The sequence below is a fragment of the Lepidochelys kempii genome, chromosome 11 (genome assembly GCF_965140265.1).
Source record: "Lepidochelys kempii isolate rLepKem1 chromosome 11, rLepKem1.hap2, whole genome shotgun sequence".
Taxonomy (NCBI): Eukaryota; Metazoa; Chordata; order Testudines; family Cheloniidae; genus Lepidochelys; species Lepidochelys kempii.
The window spans coordinates 26,435,099-26,455,596 of NC_133266.1; the positions used below are offsets into that span (position 1 = coordinate 26,435,099).

At 38.3% G+C, this 20,498-nt stretch overlaps 1 protein-coding gene across 1 annotated transcript in view; it reads left to right on the top strand.

Moving 5' to 3' along the window:
* KIF5C (kinesin family member 5C) overlaps window positions 1-20,196 on the top strand; it is a 119,593-nt gene extending 99,397 nt beyond the window's left edge. The window contains exons 22-26 of the mRNA XM_073305437.1: window positions 2,670-2,741; window positions 3,796-3,900; window positions 5,703-5,919; window positions 7,152-7,261; window positions 16,368-20,196. Coding sequence (XP_073161538.1) covers window positions 2,670-2,741; window positions 3,796-3,900; window positions 5,703-5,919; window positions 7,152-7,246 — 489 coding nt within the window. The 3' untranslated portion in view covers window positions 7,247-7,261; window positions 16,368-20,196. The remainder of the gene's footprint in view (window positions 1-2,669; window positions 2,742-3,795; window positions 3,901-5,702; window positions 5,920-7,151; window positions 7,262-16,367) is intronic.
* Window positions 20,197-20,498: the final 302 nt, after the last annotated feature.

Genomic DNA, 20,498 nt, shown 5'->3' on the forward strand with positions numbered 1-20,498 from the left:
ATTTGGCTCTGCCTCAGGACAGGGGGCTCCTGAGGTCCCTTCCTGCCCTACATTTCTGTCAGCCTATGAAGGAGGAGTAGATTGTATGGTAGGTTAACATGCTAGCTTTTTACTTCTGAAAACTGAATCTGAAGGGAAAATAAATCTGGTAGTGTTTCTCAAATCCCAGGTAGACACTGGTGTGTGCCCCAAAACTACCACACAGTAGGCAGTTTTTTCTGCTCAAGTTTGGAATGTCAGAGGTAGTTCAGGAAAGATGTGTGTATTCAGAGCTGTATGGTGAAACTTGTTCAGCCCTTGTCAAAAATTTGTCTGGCTCTAGCCAGTTTTGTTTTTCCTTGAAATGTTTTGCTCAAGAAGGTAAACATTATCTTTTAAACTTTTTACAGAACTTCATTTTTTAGTAATTCTTCCAGTTACTATAGAAGCATAATTGCTTATGTATGTTTGCTTATTTTTTTCCTTTGGAGCGTAATTTAAAATTAAGGCTGTGACCCTGGGAACAGTCTCAAAAATCAGGCTATTTTTATTTTGAAGCTGAACTTTAGGCACCCAGATTTCATATATAAAATATATATAATTTGATATAAACATTTCCTGATTTTAGAAAAAGTGTTTAACTACCCTCCTGATTTCAGATGAGTTCTCTTGCAGCTCATACTGCTCAAGAATTGTAAGAATGACCTGTGACGATATTGTCCTATTCAGTGAGTAAGCGATATAGTTGGAGCTCAGTTTTAAGCAGTAGGACATGGACATTTTGCACTGATTTATATCAGACGATGTTTTTGTTTAAATTCAAGGAACTACTTAAACTGTTGTACACTCATGCATTCTTTTGTTCATTCCCATGGCATCTCGGAGGGCGTTGCAGCAGCTATATTAAAATATTAGCAATGATCAAAATTTCAATCGGTAATTACTGCAGCAGGAGGAAGAATCAAGTAAAACAAATTATATGCAACATGTGCCATTTTAGTCCAAGATCGAGGCTTTCCCAAGTGAACAAAGAAGTAAGGGACTGTAAACCCCTTGCAAGCACGGTGTGCCTCCTAGGTCACTGTGTGGAGGGGAGAACTGTCTCCATGGGGTTGCTATTTCCCTGTCCTGTGCAGGTAGGTGAGCAGGGCTAGAGAATGGGCATAGCCTTAACTTGGCCCCCCACCGACCACCAGCACAGTTGAGCCAGTGTGGTGAGGGAAGTAATCAGTAGCGGATTGCTTAGTTTCAGGATGGAACCAGGGAAGGAATTGTGACTGAGTTTCTCTGGGGCAGTAGAGGGACTCATGCTGCCCCTTGCTTTGGATAAGAGCTGTGGGATAAGAATAATCTCTGTCTAGCTCTAAATTACATTTCCCCTTCAGAGAGTAGTAATGTCCACCTGTATGTTTGTATTAGAACAGTGTAAGGTATGTGTTATGAATACAACCGTATATGTGGATAATTGTACATCACATTTTTCTACTGATTTTTGTTTTTTTTGTGTCTGTGGATAATTGGAAGTAAGCACTTCTATCCGTCCTTTTGCAGTAACATCTCCTGTTTTGGGTTCAGAATCACTTCCTAGTTTTTCCCAGTAAGTGATAAAGATAAGAAGTGGCAGTCCAAAAGCTTATAGCCTTATTGCTCCTGATTTATTGAGTGGCCAGTTCAAATTTCAGTGTGTGAGAAGAGGAAAATAAGATAGAAAAGCAAAGGCTGTGCTTATCAATTTGGGGCATATCCTTCATACTAGTGCAGCATCTAAAAAGTGGAGAATGGGTTGGAATTCACTGTTTATCCAAATAGTTATGCACATTTCCTTCCTGTAACTGGTTTCTCTGCCCTTCACAGAATGGGCAAAGGATTAAGACTTTTTGTGCCACGCCTCTCGCATTTCTCTTTGAATGAAGTGGCTATTATGCTGAAGTTTAGCAAAATTAAGTAGTGTTGAAAGATTAGGAACGAACCTGTGGTATTTATAAGGCACCTATCACCTTGGTATCTAAGGGCCTGTATAATGTCACCATCTTTCAGTGCATAGGTTTGATCAGCAAAATTGTTATAGCATGAATCCAAGGCTCAATGATTTAAGCATCATTTAATAGCTGGGTACATGTTACCACAGCCAGCTTTTGAGACTGTCTTTCTGGTTGATTTATTTTTTTCTTCAGTTTGTTAGATGTGTTTTCAGAGAGAACGTCACTGCAGACACATAGCAAAAAACAGTGAACTATGGGGATGTGACTGAGTGAGACAGAACATGTAGAAACAAGGGTTTGGGTTTTTTCCTAATTACAATTGCTTTCTTTTAGTCACATGAACTAAGCCTTAACTCATTGTGATGGTTTTTTCCCCCCTTTTACAATCAGTTCAATTTTGGCTGATGTGAAATGATTATGGACAGTAAAGTGAGGTGTGATAGAGGTACTGTTTCACACTAGATAATCACTTTTGTGAAACCATCAGATTCCCACACACCAATTACATCCCAAATTCATGCCCTTCTGTCAACTAATGCAATTCATTAATTTAAAGTTACTTAAACAGTAATGATATATGTATATTTTCAGGCATACCTGCATATATACTTATACTATAATTTACCCTACATGTTCTTATGTGAGGAGAAAGTTTACAACAGTGTCTGCAAAAATTTTACTGACTTTTTGTTTAAATTCTATTTCCAGGCAAGAGAACTTCAGACCCTCCACAACCTACGAAAACTCTTTGTTCAAGACCTCACCACTCGAGTCAAAAAAGTAAGTTCAAATCTTACTTGGATTTTATTTTAACACAATCTCCCCCTTTCCCCCAGTAAAAATCTTGCCAGGCTATTATATTGCTTAGTGTATATAATTCCTGGTGTAAATCCAGCAGACTTGTAATTTATTTATCAATGTTCTTATACCTTGCCCAGTTACCTTGGTTTCTGGGAGCCTGAGAGCTTGCTGTTCCCCTGCTAGTTGTACGCTGGGAGAGTGGGATTTGGAGTGCTCTCAGATCTGTCTAGGAAAATCAAATTCTGCTTCAGCTCCTGTTTTTGAGGCTTTTTCCTCTAACTAGTTATTCAGTGAAATAGGTTGATCTCACTTATCCGTTCACAGAGTAGCAGCTGTGTTAGTCTGTATCCGCAAAATAAATGGAGTACCTGTGGCACCTTAGAGACTAACCGATTTATTTGAGCATAAGCTTTCGTGAGCTACAGCTCACTTAGCTCACTGCATCCGATGAAGTGAGCTGTAGCTCACGAAAGCTTATGCTCAAATAAATTGGTTAATCTCTAAGGTGCCACAAGTACTTCTTTTCTTATCAGTTCAGTTACTGACTCAGAGTTTAGTGAACCAGAACTGCCCCAAACCCACACCTAAAACTTGTGCTGACCTGAGCCAGAATTGTGGGCTGTGGTACTTTTTTATGGTTCAAAACTCCTCATCCTTTTCCCAGGCAAAATAAATTTGAGAAATTCATTGTGCACCTCCGACATATGATTTTTAGCAGAATTTAAGGTATTTTTTATCACAGACAAACTGAAATTTTTGTCAACATGAAAGCTAGTCAAAAGGTTTCACGGCACTCCCCTTTCCAGATCCTTTAGGTTTTTTTTGTGACAGTTTTTATTTATTTAATTTCCATATTGAGGGAATGTAGCTGTTGAGAACACAAAATGAACAGAAAAAGCAATGTCTTTTTGACCTGTTTGTTGAGAAGTAGTCTCCCTTTGGGGACTTACAAGACCCCCAACAAAACCCTAGCTTTCCCCTCTCCCTGGGTTCAAAGGCTTTGCTCTAATTCTATAATTTGGTCTCTGTGCAGAGTGTTGAACTGGACAGCGATGATGGAGGAGGAAGTGCTGCTCAGAAGCAGAAAATTTCCTTTCTTGAGAACAACCTGGAGCAGCTTACAAAGGTTCACAAACAGGTGGGACTAATACCTCTGGCTTTGATTTTAGCAGTCACTCTTTAAATAGAAAGTGGGCTCGTCTAGTAGTTTTCCTTCAGTTAATTTTTAACCATGGTCTTCGCTGAAATTCTAGCCCTAGGAGAATCCTGTTAACTTTTTACTATTTTATATGATTCCAAATCACATTTTTAATTGACCTTTTTTGATGGATGATTTTGTAATTAACTGAGACTAATTATCTATATAATTACCCCAGGATAGTTTATTGACAGTAATTTGCCTCAGATATTGTTAGATTGATTGAAATAATGTTTAAATTGCCAAAATACCCATGATATTCAGTTAAAATTCATTGCATCAGGAGTGAATCGGAGTCTGAGTTGGTCTCCTATACTCACAGTGTTTGTGTAATGAATGCATGTGTCATGAATATGTGATGCTTGGCATAAATATACATTTGTGTATATTTATGCCAGTCTAATGTGCTTTGGTAATTGTTTGGGCAAGACTTTGTCAATGTGTCAGTACAACATTTTAAAAAAACAAGACCGATAGTTATCTTCAGTGCCCTTTTATGTAGGGACTAGAGATGAATAAAGCACACACACATCCCTCATTGGGCCTGTCCCTTTGTTCCCCCCTGCTCTCCTCTGTTGCTGGCTCTATGACTGTTCTTTCCTGTCTCTAGACGGGTTTGCAGGTATGACCTATCTTGCCAACAGTGGTTCCTGGCTTGAGGGAGAAATCTGGAACTGACAGCAGGGGGAAGTGGAGTGCAGTATGGAAGAGAAGATGTAGGGTTCTCTGTGCAGGTTAAGGACTGGTTCCTCCCAAGAGTCCTGATGCTAGCCCAGCTCCTGGCAGCCAGAAACCCATCCGCCCTCTGTGATGGGGAATGCCCACTCGCTTCCAGTAGTTCATCTGAAACCGCAGAAAACTAGGTGTTCCCCCTATGTTAAATATCTGTGGGTAGTCAGAGTGCTGAAGGTTAATGAATTCATTGTTGCTTGATCATTTTTTCCCCTTTGTGAGGTTTCAGCAGCAGCAGACTGATTCAACAAGCTCTAAATCCTTACTGAGGTTGGAAGAAAGAGCTGACAGGAAATGGGAGACTAGGCTCTGTTTCACATGCATTTAACCACTGATGCTGGTACAGTTCAAGAAGGTAGTGCTGAAGGCAGTCTAATACATGAAACAGTCTTGTTGTTAGTAGCATGAAGTTTAAGGATATGGAACACAAAGAGCATCTCTGCTTTGATCTTGTATGAATCTGGACCACAAGCTATGCTTGCTGATTTATTTATCTTTGAAATTAAATTTAGGCAGATTTATTTCCTAAAGATGGTGTTGAGGTTTACAAATTAAACACAGCTGTCACTGAAAGAGGTTTGACTCTTGCTTTCCTTGCATATCCAAAACTTTCATTACGGGACTTCTCTTTGAGCAGCACTGTGTAGCTCAAAAGCTTCTCTCTCTCTCTCCAACAGAAGTAGGTCCAATAAAAGATATTACCTCACCCACTTTGTCTCTCTTAGTATCCTGGGACCAACACAGCTATTAAAACACAGCATACAAAACTTTCAGGTTTTTTCGGTGGAAGAACAAGGGAATACCAAACCCTAAATCATTATAGTTGAAAAAGCCTCCTCTTTCCTGTGTACTTTACAATGAATTTTACAGAACCCTATTTGTTTCATCCCAGTACATTTCCTTAAGGATGACAGTGAAATCTTCTATTCCCGTGTGTCATGATGGCTTATCCACTAGACCATATGGCTTTGCAAAAGGAGTAATACCATTTCTTCTTATTCCTACTACAGTTGGTACGTGATAATGCAGATCTTCGTTGTGAGCTTCCTAAGCTGGAAAAACGACTTCGAGCTACAGCAGAGAGAGTTAAGACTCTGGAAAGTGCACTGAAGGAAGCTAAGGAGAATGCCATGCGGGACCGCAAACGCTACCAGCAGGAGGTAGATCGCATTAAAGAGGCTGTAAGAGCCAAGAACATGGCAAGGAGAGCACACTCTGCTCAGATTGGTAAGGACATAAAGCAAACAAGGTATTGGGTTGTTCACAAACTTTGTGTAGGTTTTAAAAGTGCTGTGATAGTAGAAGGCTTCCAGGGCAAACTATGGATTCCCAGCTGTATTTCACCAGTGCACCCTTCCTTACAGGAAGGACACTTCCATGGGCGGTGGGTAATGAAGGCTGGGGAAGGCTAAGCCTCTCCAAATCTCTGCTAATGCTCCCTGCTGCAGCCCTGGGGCCAGGCCACGGCTGGGCTCAGGGCTCCTTAAGGTGCCCCAGGCGAGGGGCTCCTCCGGACTGGTCTGGGTTACCAAGACTCGGGGCTCCTCTGGACTGCTTTGGAGGAGGCAGAATGAAAGCTTGGAGGGGTGGGGTGGGGTGGAGTGGGGCTTCTGGCAGAGTGGGGCGGGGCCTCCAGCTGAAGGGCTGAGGCAAGGGAATAGCCTCCCCGAACAGGATGTGCACGCCCCACCCAGGGACACTTCAGTTACCTCACTTTTGTAGAACAGAATCCACCTGAAGGATAAAGCTCCTCAGATATTTGTTTACTGATTTAGATAGCTTAATGTGTCTTATGTAGTTCTAATGACCTTTCTTAAGTTGGACTGTCTCTTCTATCCCCCTTGTTGCTCTTCCCCCCTTTCTCATCCTCTCACTTCTGTACACACTTTATTTTAAAATGTAATTGCTGTGCAGCTTGGGCATGTCTGATGTTACCAGGACACTGGACAGACTGCACACACAGCCACGTGGTGTTTAAAGTGGAATTCATTGTGGAACCGTTTTCAAATTTTGTGGTGGAGCACCAGACAACCTGAGGGAGCAGCAGGGAGCACATATACTTTCATTCTGCCTCCTCCAGAAAGTCCCCCAAAGATACCTTCTCCTCTCCTCCATAGTAGTGGGCACATGCAAGTACCTGGCTGGCCAAGCCAAGCAGTGGTCACCATGTACAGTCTTCCCCACTCAGCTGCACTGAGAAGCTCTTTTTCCAGAAGCAGAATGTAGGAAATGGTTGTATAGAGGGATGATCACTGGCAGAAAACAGGTGCAAATGATCGTCTTTGCAGCATGTGGCTGTTGGCAGGGTGAGGGAAGTTGCCACTTTCCCCACAGCCAGAATTTGGCCCAAACTATTGTAGCTGTCAGGAAATGCCTAGAACAGTTACTTTTATAACAGTACAGTGATGTGCTAGAGCAGAAAGTGAGTGCTAAATTTTGTTCTGATTTTCACACTACAGCCAAGCCTATCCGCCCTGGCCATTACCCAGCATCTTCTCCAACAGCTGTTCATGGTATCCGAGGAGGAGGAATGTCAAACAACAGTTACTGCTAGAACATGAAATAAACAGTGAGTTCAAGATGACTTTTAAATCTGTTGCTGTTCAACATTCGCTCCTTTTATTTCCTATTCTTGTTTTTAGAAAACCTGTGAAGGCTTTTGTATGGAATCTATTTTTCTGGTGGTTTAATTATGAAGAACATTAATAACCATTGTAGTGAGAAGGAATGCACTGTCAGAACACTTTGCAAGCTGCTGGTTTAGATTATCTGCTCTTTTTCATTATGCCCAGACCTGAAGAAGAGTTCTGTGTAGCTCAAAAGCTTGTCTCTCTCACCAACAGAATTTGGTCCAATAAAATATATTACCTCTCCCACCTTATCTCTCTGGGAATAACACAGCTACAACAACGTGCAAGCAACCTTCCCATTGTGGATGTTTTTTATGTAAACTGAACTGTTACAAATATAAGCTAAACTAGGGTTTAGTTTTGTACATTCCATATGTTATATATAGCGGATTCCCTATGTACAGTGGTTGCCCTTGCAAACTTTCCATTTTTTGCTTTGGATAATATAGTGTGCCCTCATTGTTTGCAATATTCCCTATATTTAGGGTAGAGAATACCCAGGGTACCCAGAGGTAATGTTATGTAGCTGAAAAGTTTAAGAGCAACTATTTTGTATGTGTGCCCTTGCACACATGCAGAAACAGGCTGTTCAGTGATTCTAGATGCTTGGGTGATGAAGATGTCTACTGGACCCCATTCAGAATGTGAACTTCGAGAAGCAGATCTCATGCCATAAAGGTGAGAAACCACTTCAGAGATGGAGACGTGGTAGGTCATTCCTGTAGCAATACAGGCCTAGCTTAAAACATGTACAGTCAATGCTGCTTATGGAAAGTGGCATTCCAAAGAGGAACAAAAAGCAGCAATTTGGAAACTTTGTAGGATTTACAAAAACTGGTGTCTTATAAAAATGCTGATGAAAAGTGTCCTTGATGCAAAATGAAGGAAGGTGAAATTAGGCAATTGCTCTTTGATTAGCTTTGGCTTTATCCAGTACTGAATTAAGGTGACTGTAATTCCAGACAGCCAGCAAGCAGAACAAGTTTCAGGAAGAACCATCCTCTGTTTTAATCCTCTGCAGCTGTTACACAGCAACGTTCAATTTCTTGCACCACATTCTACCAAACTCAATAACACGAGCAGCTAGAGCAATGGTAGCAGTTGTAAAGAGAAGGGAGAACAATATGGCAGTGGGCTAATGCCTCAGCCACTCTGCCATTTAGCCGGAGGAAGGGGATCGGTGTTGGCCAACATGTTGAGATTAGCTGTATGTGTTTGCTAGGAAAGTGAAAGAGGAATTGGGTTGTTTATATTAGAACCGGGTGGGAAACAATTTTGTAATCCTGCAAAAATGTTGGAGATTTAAAAAAATGTTCCCATGCCAAATTGGGATGCAGAATCAAAATAGCAAATTTTCACAAACCAAAAATCCAAAGGTAATTGGTTTGGGTCAATCAAAACATTTTGTTTTGATAATTTTGAAATGTTTTATTTCGAATTTGACCATATTTTTTACTATTTACCATATTTTACAGCAGATGTTTTGAACCAGAAAACCAGAATTTTTGTTTTGAAAATGTCAAACTGAAACATTCTGGTAACTTCAAAATCTTTCAGTTGAAAATTTTTCATCAAAACCGACCCTTTCCTATGAAAAAAGTTGTTTTGATGAACTGGCATTTTCTGATGGAAAACATGTGTTCAGAAAAAAAATTCCACCCAGCTCTAGTTCATGTATTATGACTTTCATTGATGTTTAGTGGTGGTGAAGATCTTACTGCATTGTAAGCAAAGGCGTGAATGGCAAAGCTGACTTTCAAGGAGGGCTTTTTCCCCCTAGGATCATACAATACAAGCAACGTTCAGGATATGCAATAGAGGCAATTACGCTACATCAAGCATCGCTGCAGTTTTAACACACGTGCATTTTGATTAAGAAACTAGAACAATACAAAATCAACATGACACGTGTCAAATGGATTAAAATTTGGCTAACTGACAGGTCTCCATGTTCTAGTAACTGAGAAATTATCATTGAGTGTTTCTAGATGGAGGGTCCAACCTCAGAGATTGGTTGTCCATATGCTACCTAACATAAAATCATTGCTGCTGAAGTTTGCAGATGACCCAAATATTGGGGGAGTGATGAATAATGAAGAGGACAGATCACTGATACAGAGCAATCTGGAGTGCTTGGTAAACTGGGTGCAAGCAAATGTTTTGTGTTTTAGTAAGGTCAAATGTAAAATAATGCATCTAAGAACAAAGAGTATAGGCCATACTTACAGAATGGGGGACTCTCTCATGGGAAGCATTGACTGAAAAAGAGTTCGGGGTCATGGTGGTTAATCAGCTAACATGAGCTCACAATGTGATGCTGTGGACAAAAGGGCTGCTTATAGTTACATTAATATCTAGCTCTTGTATAGCATTTTTCGTCAGTAGATCTCAAAGTGCTTCACAAAGGGAGGTCAGTGTCGTTATCCCCAGTTTACAGAAGGAGAAACTGAGGCAAGGAGGTGAAGTAATTTGTCCAAGGTGTCACAGCAGGCCAGAGGCAGAACCAGGAACAGAACCCAAGTCTGGGTAATAGAGGTCTTTTCCTTCTAGCAGACACAAATATACCAAGATTCCATGGCTGGAAGTTGAAGCTGGATAAATTCAGAATGGAAATATGGCACAAATTTTTGTCAGTGAGGATAATTAACCATTGGAACAACTAATTAAGGGCTGTGGTGGATTCTCCATCACTGGAAATATTTAAATCAAGACTGGTTTTTCTAAAAGATATGCTCTAATTCGACTCTAGCTATTGGATGTGAAACAGGTGTTAATTCAGGGAAGTCCTATGGCTTGTGTTATGCAGGAGATCAGAGTAGGTGATCACAGTGGTCCCTTCTGACCCTAAAATGTATGCATCTGTGAAGCCTAATCCTTTTATCAGTTTGCTGGCTTTAAATGTTTCCTCTCCTCTCTGTTTTCTCAGCTTTGCCTAAGCATTTATCTCTGTGTACAGCTTTGATATGTTCATGTGGCTTTTTCCTCATCTAGGAATTTTTGTCTGTATATATAGATTGTGGCTAAATATCCCAATTCAGATATAGTTTGTTCATACGTTCTTCATTGATTTACGTTAGTTCCTTGAATGTGGAGCTAGTTAAAAACATTTGTCAAGCAGTGAGAACCATGAAAGTTCTTCAATATTTGTGCACCAGGTGGAGCCAGTATGACGCTCCTGAAAATGTTTTTTTAAAGGAATTGCTCATGAAGGGAGGAAATGTGGTTGGTTGGAGCCTCCCTCCCCCTTTTTGTGTGCATGACTGCTTCACAAATTTGTTTCCTATAAAGGCTGGAAATTCCTAGCCATCTGATTATCCCCCTTTCTCAGCAGATTCATCATCTTTAAACTCTAGTAAATGTGGCCTGGATTGCGCTGGGACAGTGTGCTGACGACTTCACATGGTTAACTCCATGCTGATGTTGATGTTAATACATAAGTTTTTTGTAAACCTATTATTCGCTTTTTTATATTTTCTACATTTTTCTGGCAGATTTCAACTGAAAAACTATTAGCTAACAGTTTGAATTAGTCACGAGGATTTCAAATGAGCAAAGGGGCTTCTACTGGTAGGACCAGCAATGTATCCTCTCTAGCATATTTTGTAACGCACGGTCTCTTAAAAGTGCTTATTTCTTTGAAATTTTAAAATTCTAATTATTATTTTAGGCAGTTAGTAGCTTTATTTAACTGTACAGTTCCATCACACTGACTAAAATGACTTGGACTCTAGCCAGGTGCCTATCAATTGTGGAAGAGGCTGGGGGATGGTTACGTTCTGTCCAGTGATTTTGACTTTTTCCCCTCCCTTAAGAACGGCTCTTATTCTGCTATTTTGTGGCTCTTCTCTGGTTTCTTTTTTGAAAGTTTGCTGTTTCCTTTAGGCACTAAGCATTCTTGGATACTGTGTGGTTTTTGCTGAGAATGTTTCTTGTCATACATGCATGCAAACCATTCGTCTAATCACATTAAAGCTATGTAATATCCTGTGTGGGTTGTTTTTGCTGCTTGTGTTTGCCTTGAACCCTGTGGCTACAGGCAGCATATTTTTGCTATAGATGAAATGGGCAAGCCTTTGATGGGGTTTTTCATGTATTAGCTCATTCTTAATTGAAGTTTGCTTTTTGGTCTTGCCAGCAACATAACCTAAGAACTTCATTGTATTGTCATCGACACATAAGTACAAAGGAAAAGTGTTCAGTAAGAGGCACATAAGAAGTTCTACAACAAGAACTATTCTGGGAAGAAGAAACTGTATCGGCATATAATGAGTGAGCCTTTAGGAAATCATCTGCACAAAAGTACAATAATGAATGGCAAAATCAAATCTGCTACAAAGCAGGTGCAAGAAGCCCTCAAACAAACTGAACTGCAGAAGCGGTCATCTTCTCAGAGACACTCTGTTCACTGCTTCCATGTTGCAGGAGCACACTATTGCTAAACACCCTGTATCAACAGACCTCGGAACTAAATCTGGCTGAAACTGGAAATTTCCTGCAAAGAGATTCTGAAATTTTTAAATTTTGGACACACTGACACATGATGTTCCTAAAATAAAACATGTCCCCTGGATCAGCAGCTATGCATGAAATTGAGGTGATTCTTGAAAGTTTGTCTAACCTGAAATGTCTTCACAAAACATTTTGGGTTCAACAAATCAGCATTTTTGACAAAACCGTCATATATGCTTTATATTAATTTTCTTTTCAAGTTTTTAATCTCACTAGAACAGAAAACCAGCACAGCTATGAGCAGGATTCTGTTTTGGTACTTGCATCATCCATAGAATTTTTATTTAATTTCCAGTTGCAGGACCAAATTCACTCTGTTACATCTATGCAACCCTATTAAAAATGGTACATGTGTAATATAAGGTAGTTTTTGATATGGGGAATATTTCTTAATGATCATTATGCTTGGGCCATAAAAGACATTACTTGAATTTCAGATCCTAGAATATGACAGTTAATAACTGGTCAGTTGAGTAACTTTGATCTGGAAGTCACTGACACAATAAATGTGGAACTTTGTGTTACCATATTTAGAGTTGCTACTTCAGAATATAACTATATGCTTTAAATTTTTTTCTTTTAACTCAATTATATTGCAAAAATATAGGAGGGCAACTTCATTCTCCAGTCCATTAATATGCCTTGGTCAATTTACCAAATTATTTACTCTCTGAGATTACTTTGACCCAGCAGCTAAGTGCCAGTACGCTGCAACCTGGCTGAGCAAGTGATTCCTGGCTAGATACAGTTGTCCAAATGCTTTGAGATATTTGGATGAAAGCCACTGCATAACTGTCAGTGTATTATTAAAATGGAATGTCTTGCACGGATACTTACACAGATTATTTTCACAGCATAGCTGATAAATCATCACCATGGCACCCCATCATTTGAATTGTTTTAGAACTTGTGAAATAAAATTGTGCCCTGCTGAACTTCCTTTATAATCTCTCAACAGCAACGAAACAGGAATGTGATTCTTACATGAACTGTTTATTATTAAGTGGCGTAGCCTACTCTGTCTCCGGAATGGAAATTTTATGACATGATGAGGGAAGTTATCTTAATAGCCATTGATCATTTCACACTAGAGATAATAGTCATTTATTGATGTTGGTCTGGTTATTGATGTTAACTTATTAATCACAGCATGGCAAAGCATTTGTTGGTAAGTCAGTGCTATTTTTGCCATTTCTACTAGCTCCAGTGGTACAATGCTTATCCAAACGTGTGCAAGTATAAAAAACTAGATCTGGACAAAGAAACAAAGTCACTCAATCAAGACTTTGATTGCCCAATCGTGGTCCCATTGTGCTAGAAGCTGTACACATCTAGTAAAAAGACAGTCTCTAGTTCAAGTTACTTCGCATATGACAAGACAGCAGGTGGAGGAAAGAAAGAAGGGGAATGAAGAGAAGAAGGGAACAGGGAAATAATTGGCATAAGTAGCAGTCATAGCAGACTAGCTGCTTAACCATTGTCAAGTGTTTTGTAAGCATCATGTCAGAGGTGTTAGGCCCTATCCACATTAGAGAAATTTGCAAAATGTGCAAACCTCAAATGTAGATGTGCTGCACTGATAAGAAGTGGGATTTTTTTTGCTGGTGTGGCTACTCCATTAATTTACTAGATAAGTATAACCAGTGTCATCTTCACTTCACTGTGCACTGTGTCTGCACTAGTAAGTAAGTACATCAATGTAGTTACTCTGGTGCCAGTGCGTAATGGAGACAGAACATCAAGGAATTCAAAATTTCTACTTTGGTTCCACAATTACTTAACCAGTTCTGAACCAATTCTTTTAATTACAAACTCAGAGTAGATCAAACTAAAGCTGTTCAAAATTTTTTTGAATTTCAATGAAATTTTTAGAATTTAAAAATTTTGACTTTTGGGGAAAAGTGTGTGGTGGGAGATTTTTGTTTTATTTATAAAAAATCTTCTCACCACGCATGCACACAGTCTCCTCCTGACTAGCTACAAATCAAACCCAAATTCCAGAACTTGGTTGAGCATTTTAGTTTCTGTGATGCTTAGCCAGGGAATTTAAAGATACGTGGCCAAATTTAAAAACTACATTTAAAATAAAAGAATCTACTTGTGTTACTAAATGCAACTTAAGCTGTTTTTTTTTTAAACTGCAAATTTCAAATGGCTTATTTATTTTTCACCATTAATCTGGTGAAGAGGAGAAGGGATGGTTCAGGGGGTGAGAAGGAGGTTGTTGCATTTTGCTTGGTTTGGACAATGCTAATAGTCAGTTTTCATTTTCTGCTTTTCATGCTGTCAAGCAATTGTCTAAGTTGCAAACACTGCAGGGAATGCTCAAACCTAAATGAGTTGTTTTCATGTGTTTTTTCAAGTTATAGAAATAATTTGTATTAATAACAGCTTTTAAAAAAAGTGAATAAATAAAACACAAAAAGTCAGGGCCTGACAGATCCTTGAAGTATGACCGTAGTAATTCACATTGTTGACTTTGAGCTGGGTGCTGAAGAAGAGAAAAAAATGTAGCAGTTCTTGTTTTGGGGGCATGCCCAGAGCAGTGTGGCACTGTGGCCATTCATGACTGCTCAGTGGCTTTTGGGGGGCTGTGACATCCAGGCATAGTTTAGAGCATTCCTGATTCTGCTCTAACTATAGCTGGGGCTGGATCTGCCTCCACAGTCCCAGGAATCAGGGGAGCAGAAAAGTGACACTGAGTAGAGCTCTGGTGCTGCTGAGGATCTGAGCCATGGAGGGTCAAGTGTGAAAGCTTTTGGCTTTCCACAACTCTCTCTCTCACAAACCACCTTGTTAGAGAGAAGCTTAATGAACACAAAAGCATTCCCCAAAACTTTGTTTGCTACCAGCACTACTACTCAGATACTGACCTGCAACCAGATGATGATATACAAATAAGCAAACTGATGTGCTTGGAGCCCACTATCTGTGTGGAAATACCGAACAGACTAGCTAACGATAGGTAGGAAGCCTACAAATGTATTCAGTTCTTCCTTGATGATATATGAATGTCGTCATGTTTCAGTCTTCAAGGTGGCTTGTTCCCTGCTCCTCCCACTTTTTCTTGATATTTGCTGAAATTTGCATGACACCTTATTTAGTAAGAGGTGGGGAAATTCAAATGGAAATACTTTTACAATAGAAGTAATGCCACTCCGTGGTCTACTGGAATTATTAAAGCAATATGTGTTGGGATGTGTGTGAATGAAATACTGTGTAAACATAGGCTAGTCATGTATCTCTGTGCCTTTTCCTAATCCTGAAATCTGTGGTATGTTCCCAGCACCTCCCAATACTTACACAAGCTAGAACATTATTTAATCAACCAATAAAAAGCATATATTAAAAGCTGCTCTGGTTAGTTGGCAAGAATTTACAAACAGAGTGAATAGAAGCTGAAATACTGTCCTTGCATTTGTTTCAAAGCAAACTTAAAGAAAAAATTTCAGTGTTTTGGTATTGAAAACACAGATAAAAAGAAGTATTGGGTCCATTGACTTTTTAATTGCATTTTGGATAACAGCATTTATTCTTTTTTTATTTACAATAACAAACTTACAAGAAAAAGAGAATAATTGGATTGCCTGGGAGCAGGACTTTGATCTTCTGCTAATCTCCAATTATTGTTATAACCAGACATGCAGAAAAGTATTAAATATATTAATTGGTTTAGTGATAAGCAAATGAAACCGGGAATTTTGATATATACATAATGGGAAACCTATTACATGATTTAAAATCAAATATTTTTCTTGGAAGCCAGTTCTTCCAAGTTGCTGTTTGTGAAATTATTTTAATGTACTTTAAGTAGCTCCCCCTTGTACTTGGCTGTTTTATATACCTTGAACTTTGTTTCCTTAAATTGTTTGATCCATTACTTGTGGTGGATAAGAGGGATAGAGGTTGAACAATCAGAGGAGCCTCTCTATGTAAAGACATACATTGCACCTTTGGATGTGATTTCTTTTTCTTTATCCACATCCGGCTGTGGTTACAAACTCAAATACAGATACGTTCCTTACTGAATAATATTTAGACAAATGGGCTTGTTAGTAAAGATATCCCATTCTGAATTGTACATCTCTACTGTTATATCCATATACCTAGCAATAGAAAAGGTTGAGGGGAAAGGAGGAAAAAACAATTAAGTACTCTATGATTGTAAATGGTTCAATATTTAAATTATTATTATATCATTATATTATACATTATATTTCCGATGGAAAAGAATGATTTTCACCAGGGTTATTAATATCTTTATGTATTGTGCCAATTGTCTACTCGGGGCTTTAAAAATAGATAAAAAATCCCCTGCCTTTGTAGCTTATTGTCTAAGGCCCCATCCTGCAAACGCTTAGACGCACATTTAACTTTAAGCATATGAGTAATCCCATATATGATATCTGGACTGCTCCTGTGCTTAAAGTTCTTTATGTGGGTAGTTTGTTTACAGGATTGGGCCCAATAAATGTTCCCTTGCTGACCTAAATGTTCGCTAACTTTTTTTTTCTTTCTCTTCTCCTCTTTTGACAGGTCAGGCTCCACTTAGCATGTTAAAAGACAGACATTAATTCACTGATATTTTTTTTCTTCAACTTGCTCTGTGTCCTGTCCATGTACTTTCTACAGCTATCTGCAGTGCGCTGTTTTCAAATACTTTGAGCTTCATAGAATCTCCATGTGTACAGAAGTGTGTTCAGCTCAGCTCTTCTTTGGAAACCTGTACAATATCTGTAACATATCCATCTAAGTAACAATAGAAGGTCTGCCATTCAAAATATCTTCCATTGACTTAATTTTACCCCTTGGCGCTGGTTAGGTTGGGGCTTCTCTGCTGGCACTGATGCTGTTTGAAATACTCTGTGGAATCAGTAAATCCTGACTTCTGGCATCAAAGAGTTAATCATTCATTGACCAAGTGCCATCAAAGGCAGTTGATTGTGTTCTATCATGACTGATTTACTGTATAATATACATATTTATTTTATATTTTTAGGAGATGAAAATGTGCTGCTATATGATTAAATTATTTTAAACACATTTTCTGAAGTAAATTTCCCCAAAGAAGCATTTTTAATATCCTGGTAAAATCTTTGGACCTGTATAAAAATATCCTTTACTCTCACACCTGTTAAAGATCAAACTATGGAATGGAGAGAAATCTGTTAGTATAGCATTACGTTTTGGAGTTCAGTGATCACACGAACTAACATAACATCCGATCTGCTTGTAATTCTGCCTATGATGAGATGGGTATGCCCTGAATTTGATAGCTAGCCAGGAGTTTATAAGCACTGTTCATCATGAAATTCTGAAAGTTTTCAAAATGCTGCAGAAATCTTGGTTTGAAAAAAATGAAATGCTTCCCCCTCCCATCATGTTTCTGGCAAGCCCTGATCGGTTCATATTGGAATTCAGAAATGGGAGTGAGTCGTCTCTTGGGTACCTAGAGAAAATTCTATTAAGTGCTCCTAAGAGAGCATGGGGGTACATACTTCAATTGTGCTGTAGAAAGAGAATTTAGGAAGATGGCACATGTTAATACAGCATTGTGCAAAGGCAAAGAATGTAAATGATAAATTCATACTGGAACTTGATAATATTTAAATCTGCCTCTGGGTAACTTTAGCTCATTCAACCAGTAATGAGACTACTTGCCTTTATTGCATTCTCTTTTAGTGCCAGATATGAAGTTTCCATCTTCACAGCAGTGGGCACTGGACTCACCGTGGAAAAGCTAGGTTAGCGGGCCAAAGTCAAAGCTCTTATGTTGGGTACCTACTGCTTTTGTTTCACATATGGATATCAAACTGTCTTAAAGCAGTATAGATTTCAAGATGAGTAAAGCGAGATTATACCCCTTTAGTCTTGGTTGCTGCTGTTTATTCTTATTTAATGTTGGGGTTAGTTTTGGGGTTCTGAATGTGTCCTGTGTGGTGTTAGACATATATTTAAAAATATTTAACCTGCTATAGAGAATATCTAAAGATTCTGAATTTACTTCAGACATTTTTTTCTACAGAAATTATTTAGAAAGCTCTCAATTATAGCACAGTAAGTTGGATTTAATTTATTTTTTTTAAATGTTGCACTATTTTGGGGAGCATTTTGTTAAAAGTATTTAATAAAGACTTCACATTTGCATTTAATTTATTTTGTATTTTCCTAGGTTTCATTTCTTTTATTTTTCTTTAAATATGTGCATAGGCACCACCAGGAAAATGAACTGTGAACTTGTCATATGCAATTTCCAGTAATGGGACTATTTCAAAGTTACCCTGTGCTATCTTAATAGCTGTGTATAGCTACAATGTGTATATGTAAAAAAATATCAAATCTCCTCTTCTTTTGTTTCTAAAAGACGTTGTCTGAGAGGAATGCCAACTATGAATTACTATCATTTTATTATACATCAAACATTCTGTATTATTTCTTCATACACGGAAGTCCTATAACTGGACTACTGTAGAATGTTTTTCCTGTCTCCTTGATTTGAAATCTGTCACACAGCTATATTTAAAAATTTCTTCTAGCTTAAAAACAAAGCCCAGGTTCCACATCAGAACAAAAAGCAAAATCTATCCTGTTATGCATAACAGTTTAGATAGTTCTCTTCAGTTTCATTGATGAGTTAGCTCTGATGTCTCTTAGATAATCATGCTAGTGCTGATCAGCCAGTCAGTCCATCTAGCTTAGATCACTTAAGTGTCTCAGAGTTAACTTTTAGATCCTGCCTTTGATCACGTTATCACTGAAATGTTGAAGAGGTATATTATACTCTAATCCTCAAAATGAAGGATTGAAAATTTACATAATTTAAACTCATGAATGTGTTGCTATAATTTATACTGCTGCTAGTATCTTCCATTCTTAAGACTGTTTTAGGTAACAGTTTAATTTCATCCTACATAATTTGCATTCAACATTTTTGTACTACTTTTACAGTATCTTACATATCGTATATACAAATGGAAACCATGCCTCTGCTCATGAGCTCAAGCTCAAACTCAGAGCTCAAGTCTGTATTTTGCTATTTCACTTAGTGCTGTTGTGCTTCTTTCTTCTTTCCTTTTTGAATGTCAAATTTCATATTTATTCTAGATGTTTGCAAGGAAACTGATTTAGATTAAATTTCATATGTAAAACTCATGCAGGACAAGTTTTACTAAGATAATGGGGATACTTTCATGGATTGATTTGCAATATGGAACTAAAATGCACATTTTTCATTTTGCTACTAATTAACAGCATGTTCCTGCTCTGTTGTTTTTTTTTACTAATGAGTTCTATTATCTTGTGTTTTATCCTTAAATTCATCATTTATTTATTGAAATGTGTTTTTGGTTTTGCTGAAAGTAAGGAATGCTTTAAAAGCTGGAAAGATCTTGGCTGATATGTGCAACCAAGTGTGTATTTCACCAAACAAGGGTGAGAATAGATTATCCTGAATGTATTGGAAACTTTTTTAAAAATAGATTCTTAAGTGTGTTAATGTCTGTCTACAACAGACTTCTGAGTGACTTTTTTAAACTTCAATTTATGAAGAACCAGGAATTAACATACCTTTGCAGTTCTCAGGTAGATTTATAACTGTAGAATATGTGAAATAGAGTGCTATCCTCATCAGTTCATTAAATATGAACAAATTTCTAACTAAACCAAATTAGTCTTTGGATTCCATATATCTGAAAGGAATAAGTGTTTGAGGACTGTGGCTTCATACAATAGCGTGAATGTAATTTTCTGTTGCGGGGGAGCAGGGACAGCAAGGAGGAGAAAATAACTTTTTATAATATAAAGTAGATACCCATGACAAGAAAGGGAATCATTAAATCATACTAGCAGGGTAATCTTAATTGACCCTTGCTGAGATTTTTTGCTTTAAGGACTTTATGAACTGAAAAACACACAAATATCTGCTAAACAAATACAGAAACACCACTTCAGAGCCTGTCTTAAACAACTTTGTCAATTTGAAATACTTTTCATTTCAGGAGGACTATGGGGACTGAGGCATTCTGTAGAATTATGCGTGTCTAGTTTGTAAAGTGTGTAATGTGTACTGCAGATGTGTATTTTCTGGGCTCTGTGTATCTGTACAGTAGTGTTCATTTTAGGAAAAATTAAATTGTGGACACATTTTGGTGGTAACAAGGGGAATAAATTGCCACTACAGCAAATGATGCTGTAATGTATTAAACTCTTAACAGCAGATCTGAATCCCTCTCCCCCTTCCATGGATAAATCTTTTAAACTTGGTTCTAAAATACTATCTATTAAAGATGTATGGATACACTGGCAGACTGCATGATGTATCATTTAAAAACTGTTGAAGTGGAAAATAAAATTGAATTAAACTTTCTTGTATGCTGTGTTTGTGGCATGTATTAACAATGTCTGTAGTGCCGACATGTCTTTTTGGCTTTTTTCACCAAGAAATCTCAGCTCCTGGCATTATGGAAGTTAATTATTTTTGTGGCAAGCTGTATAAATGTACTGGAGCACTAGAAAAACGTCTGCATTTTAATCCTCCCCCGAAGGTGTGAGAGGTACTCAAAAGTTTTTCCATGTGCTCTGGGGGAGCATGTGCGGGTGTGGGGACTCTACCTCCTGGGTAGGGAGCTGGAAGTGCTTCTTCCCTTCCAGCTCCCCACCCAAATCTTC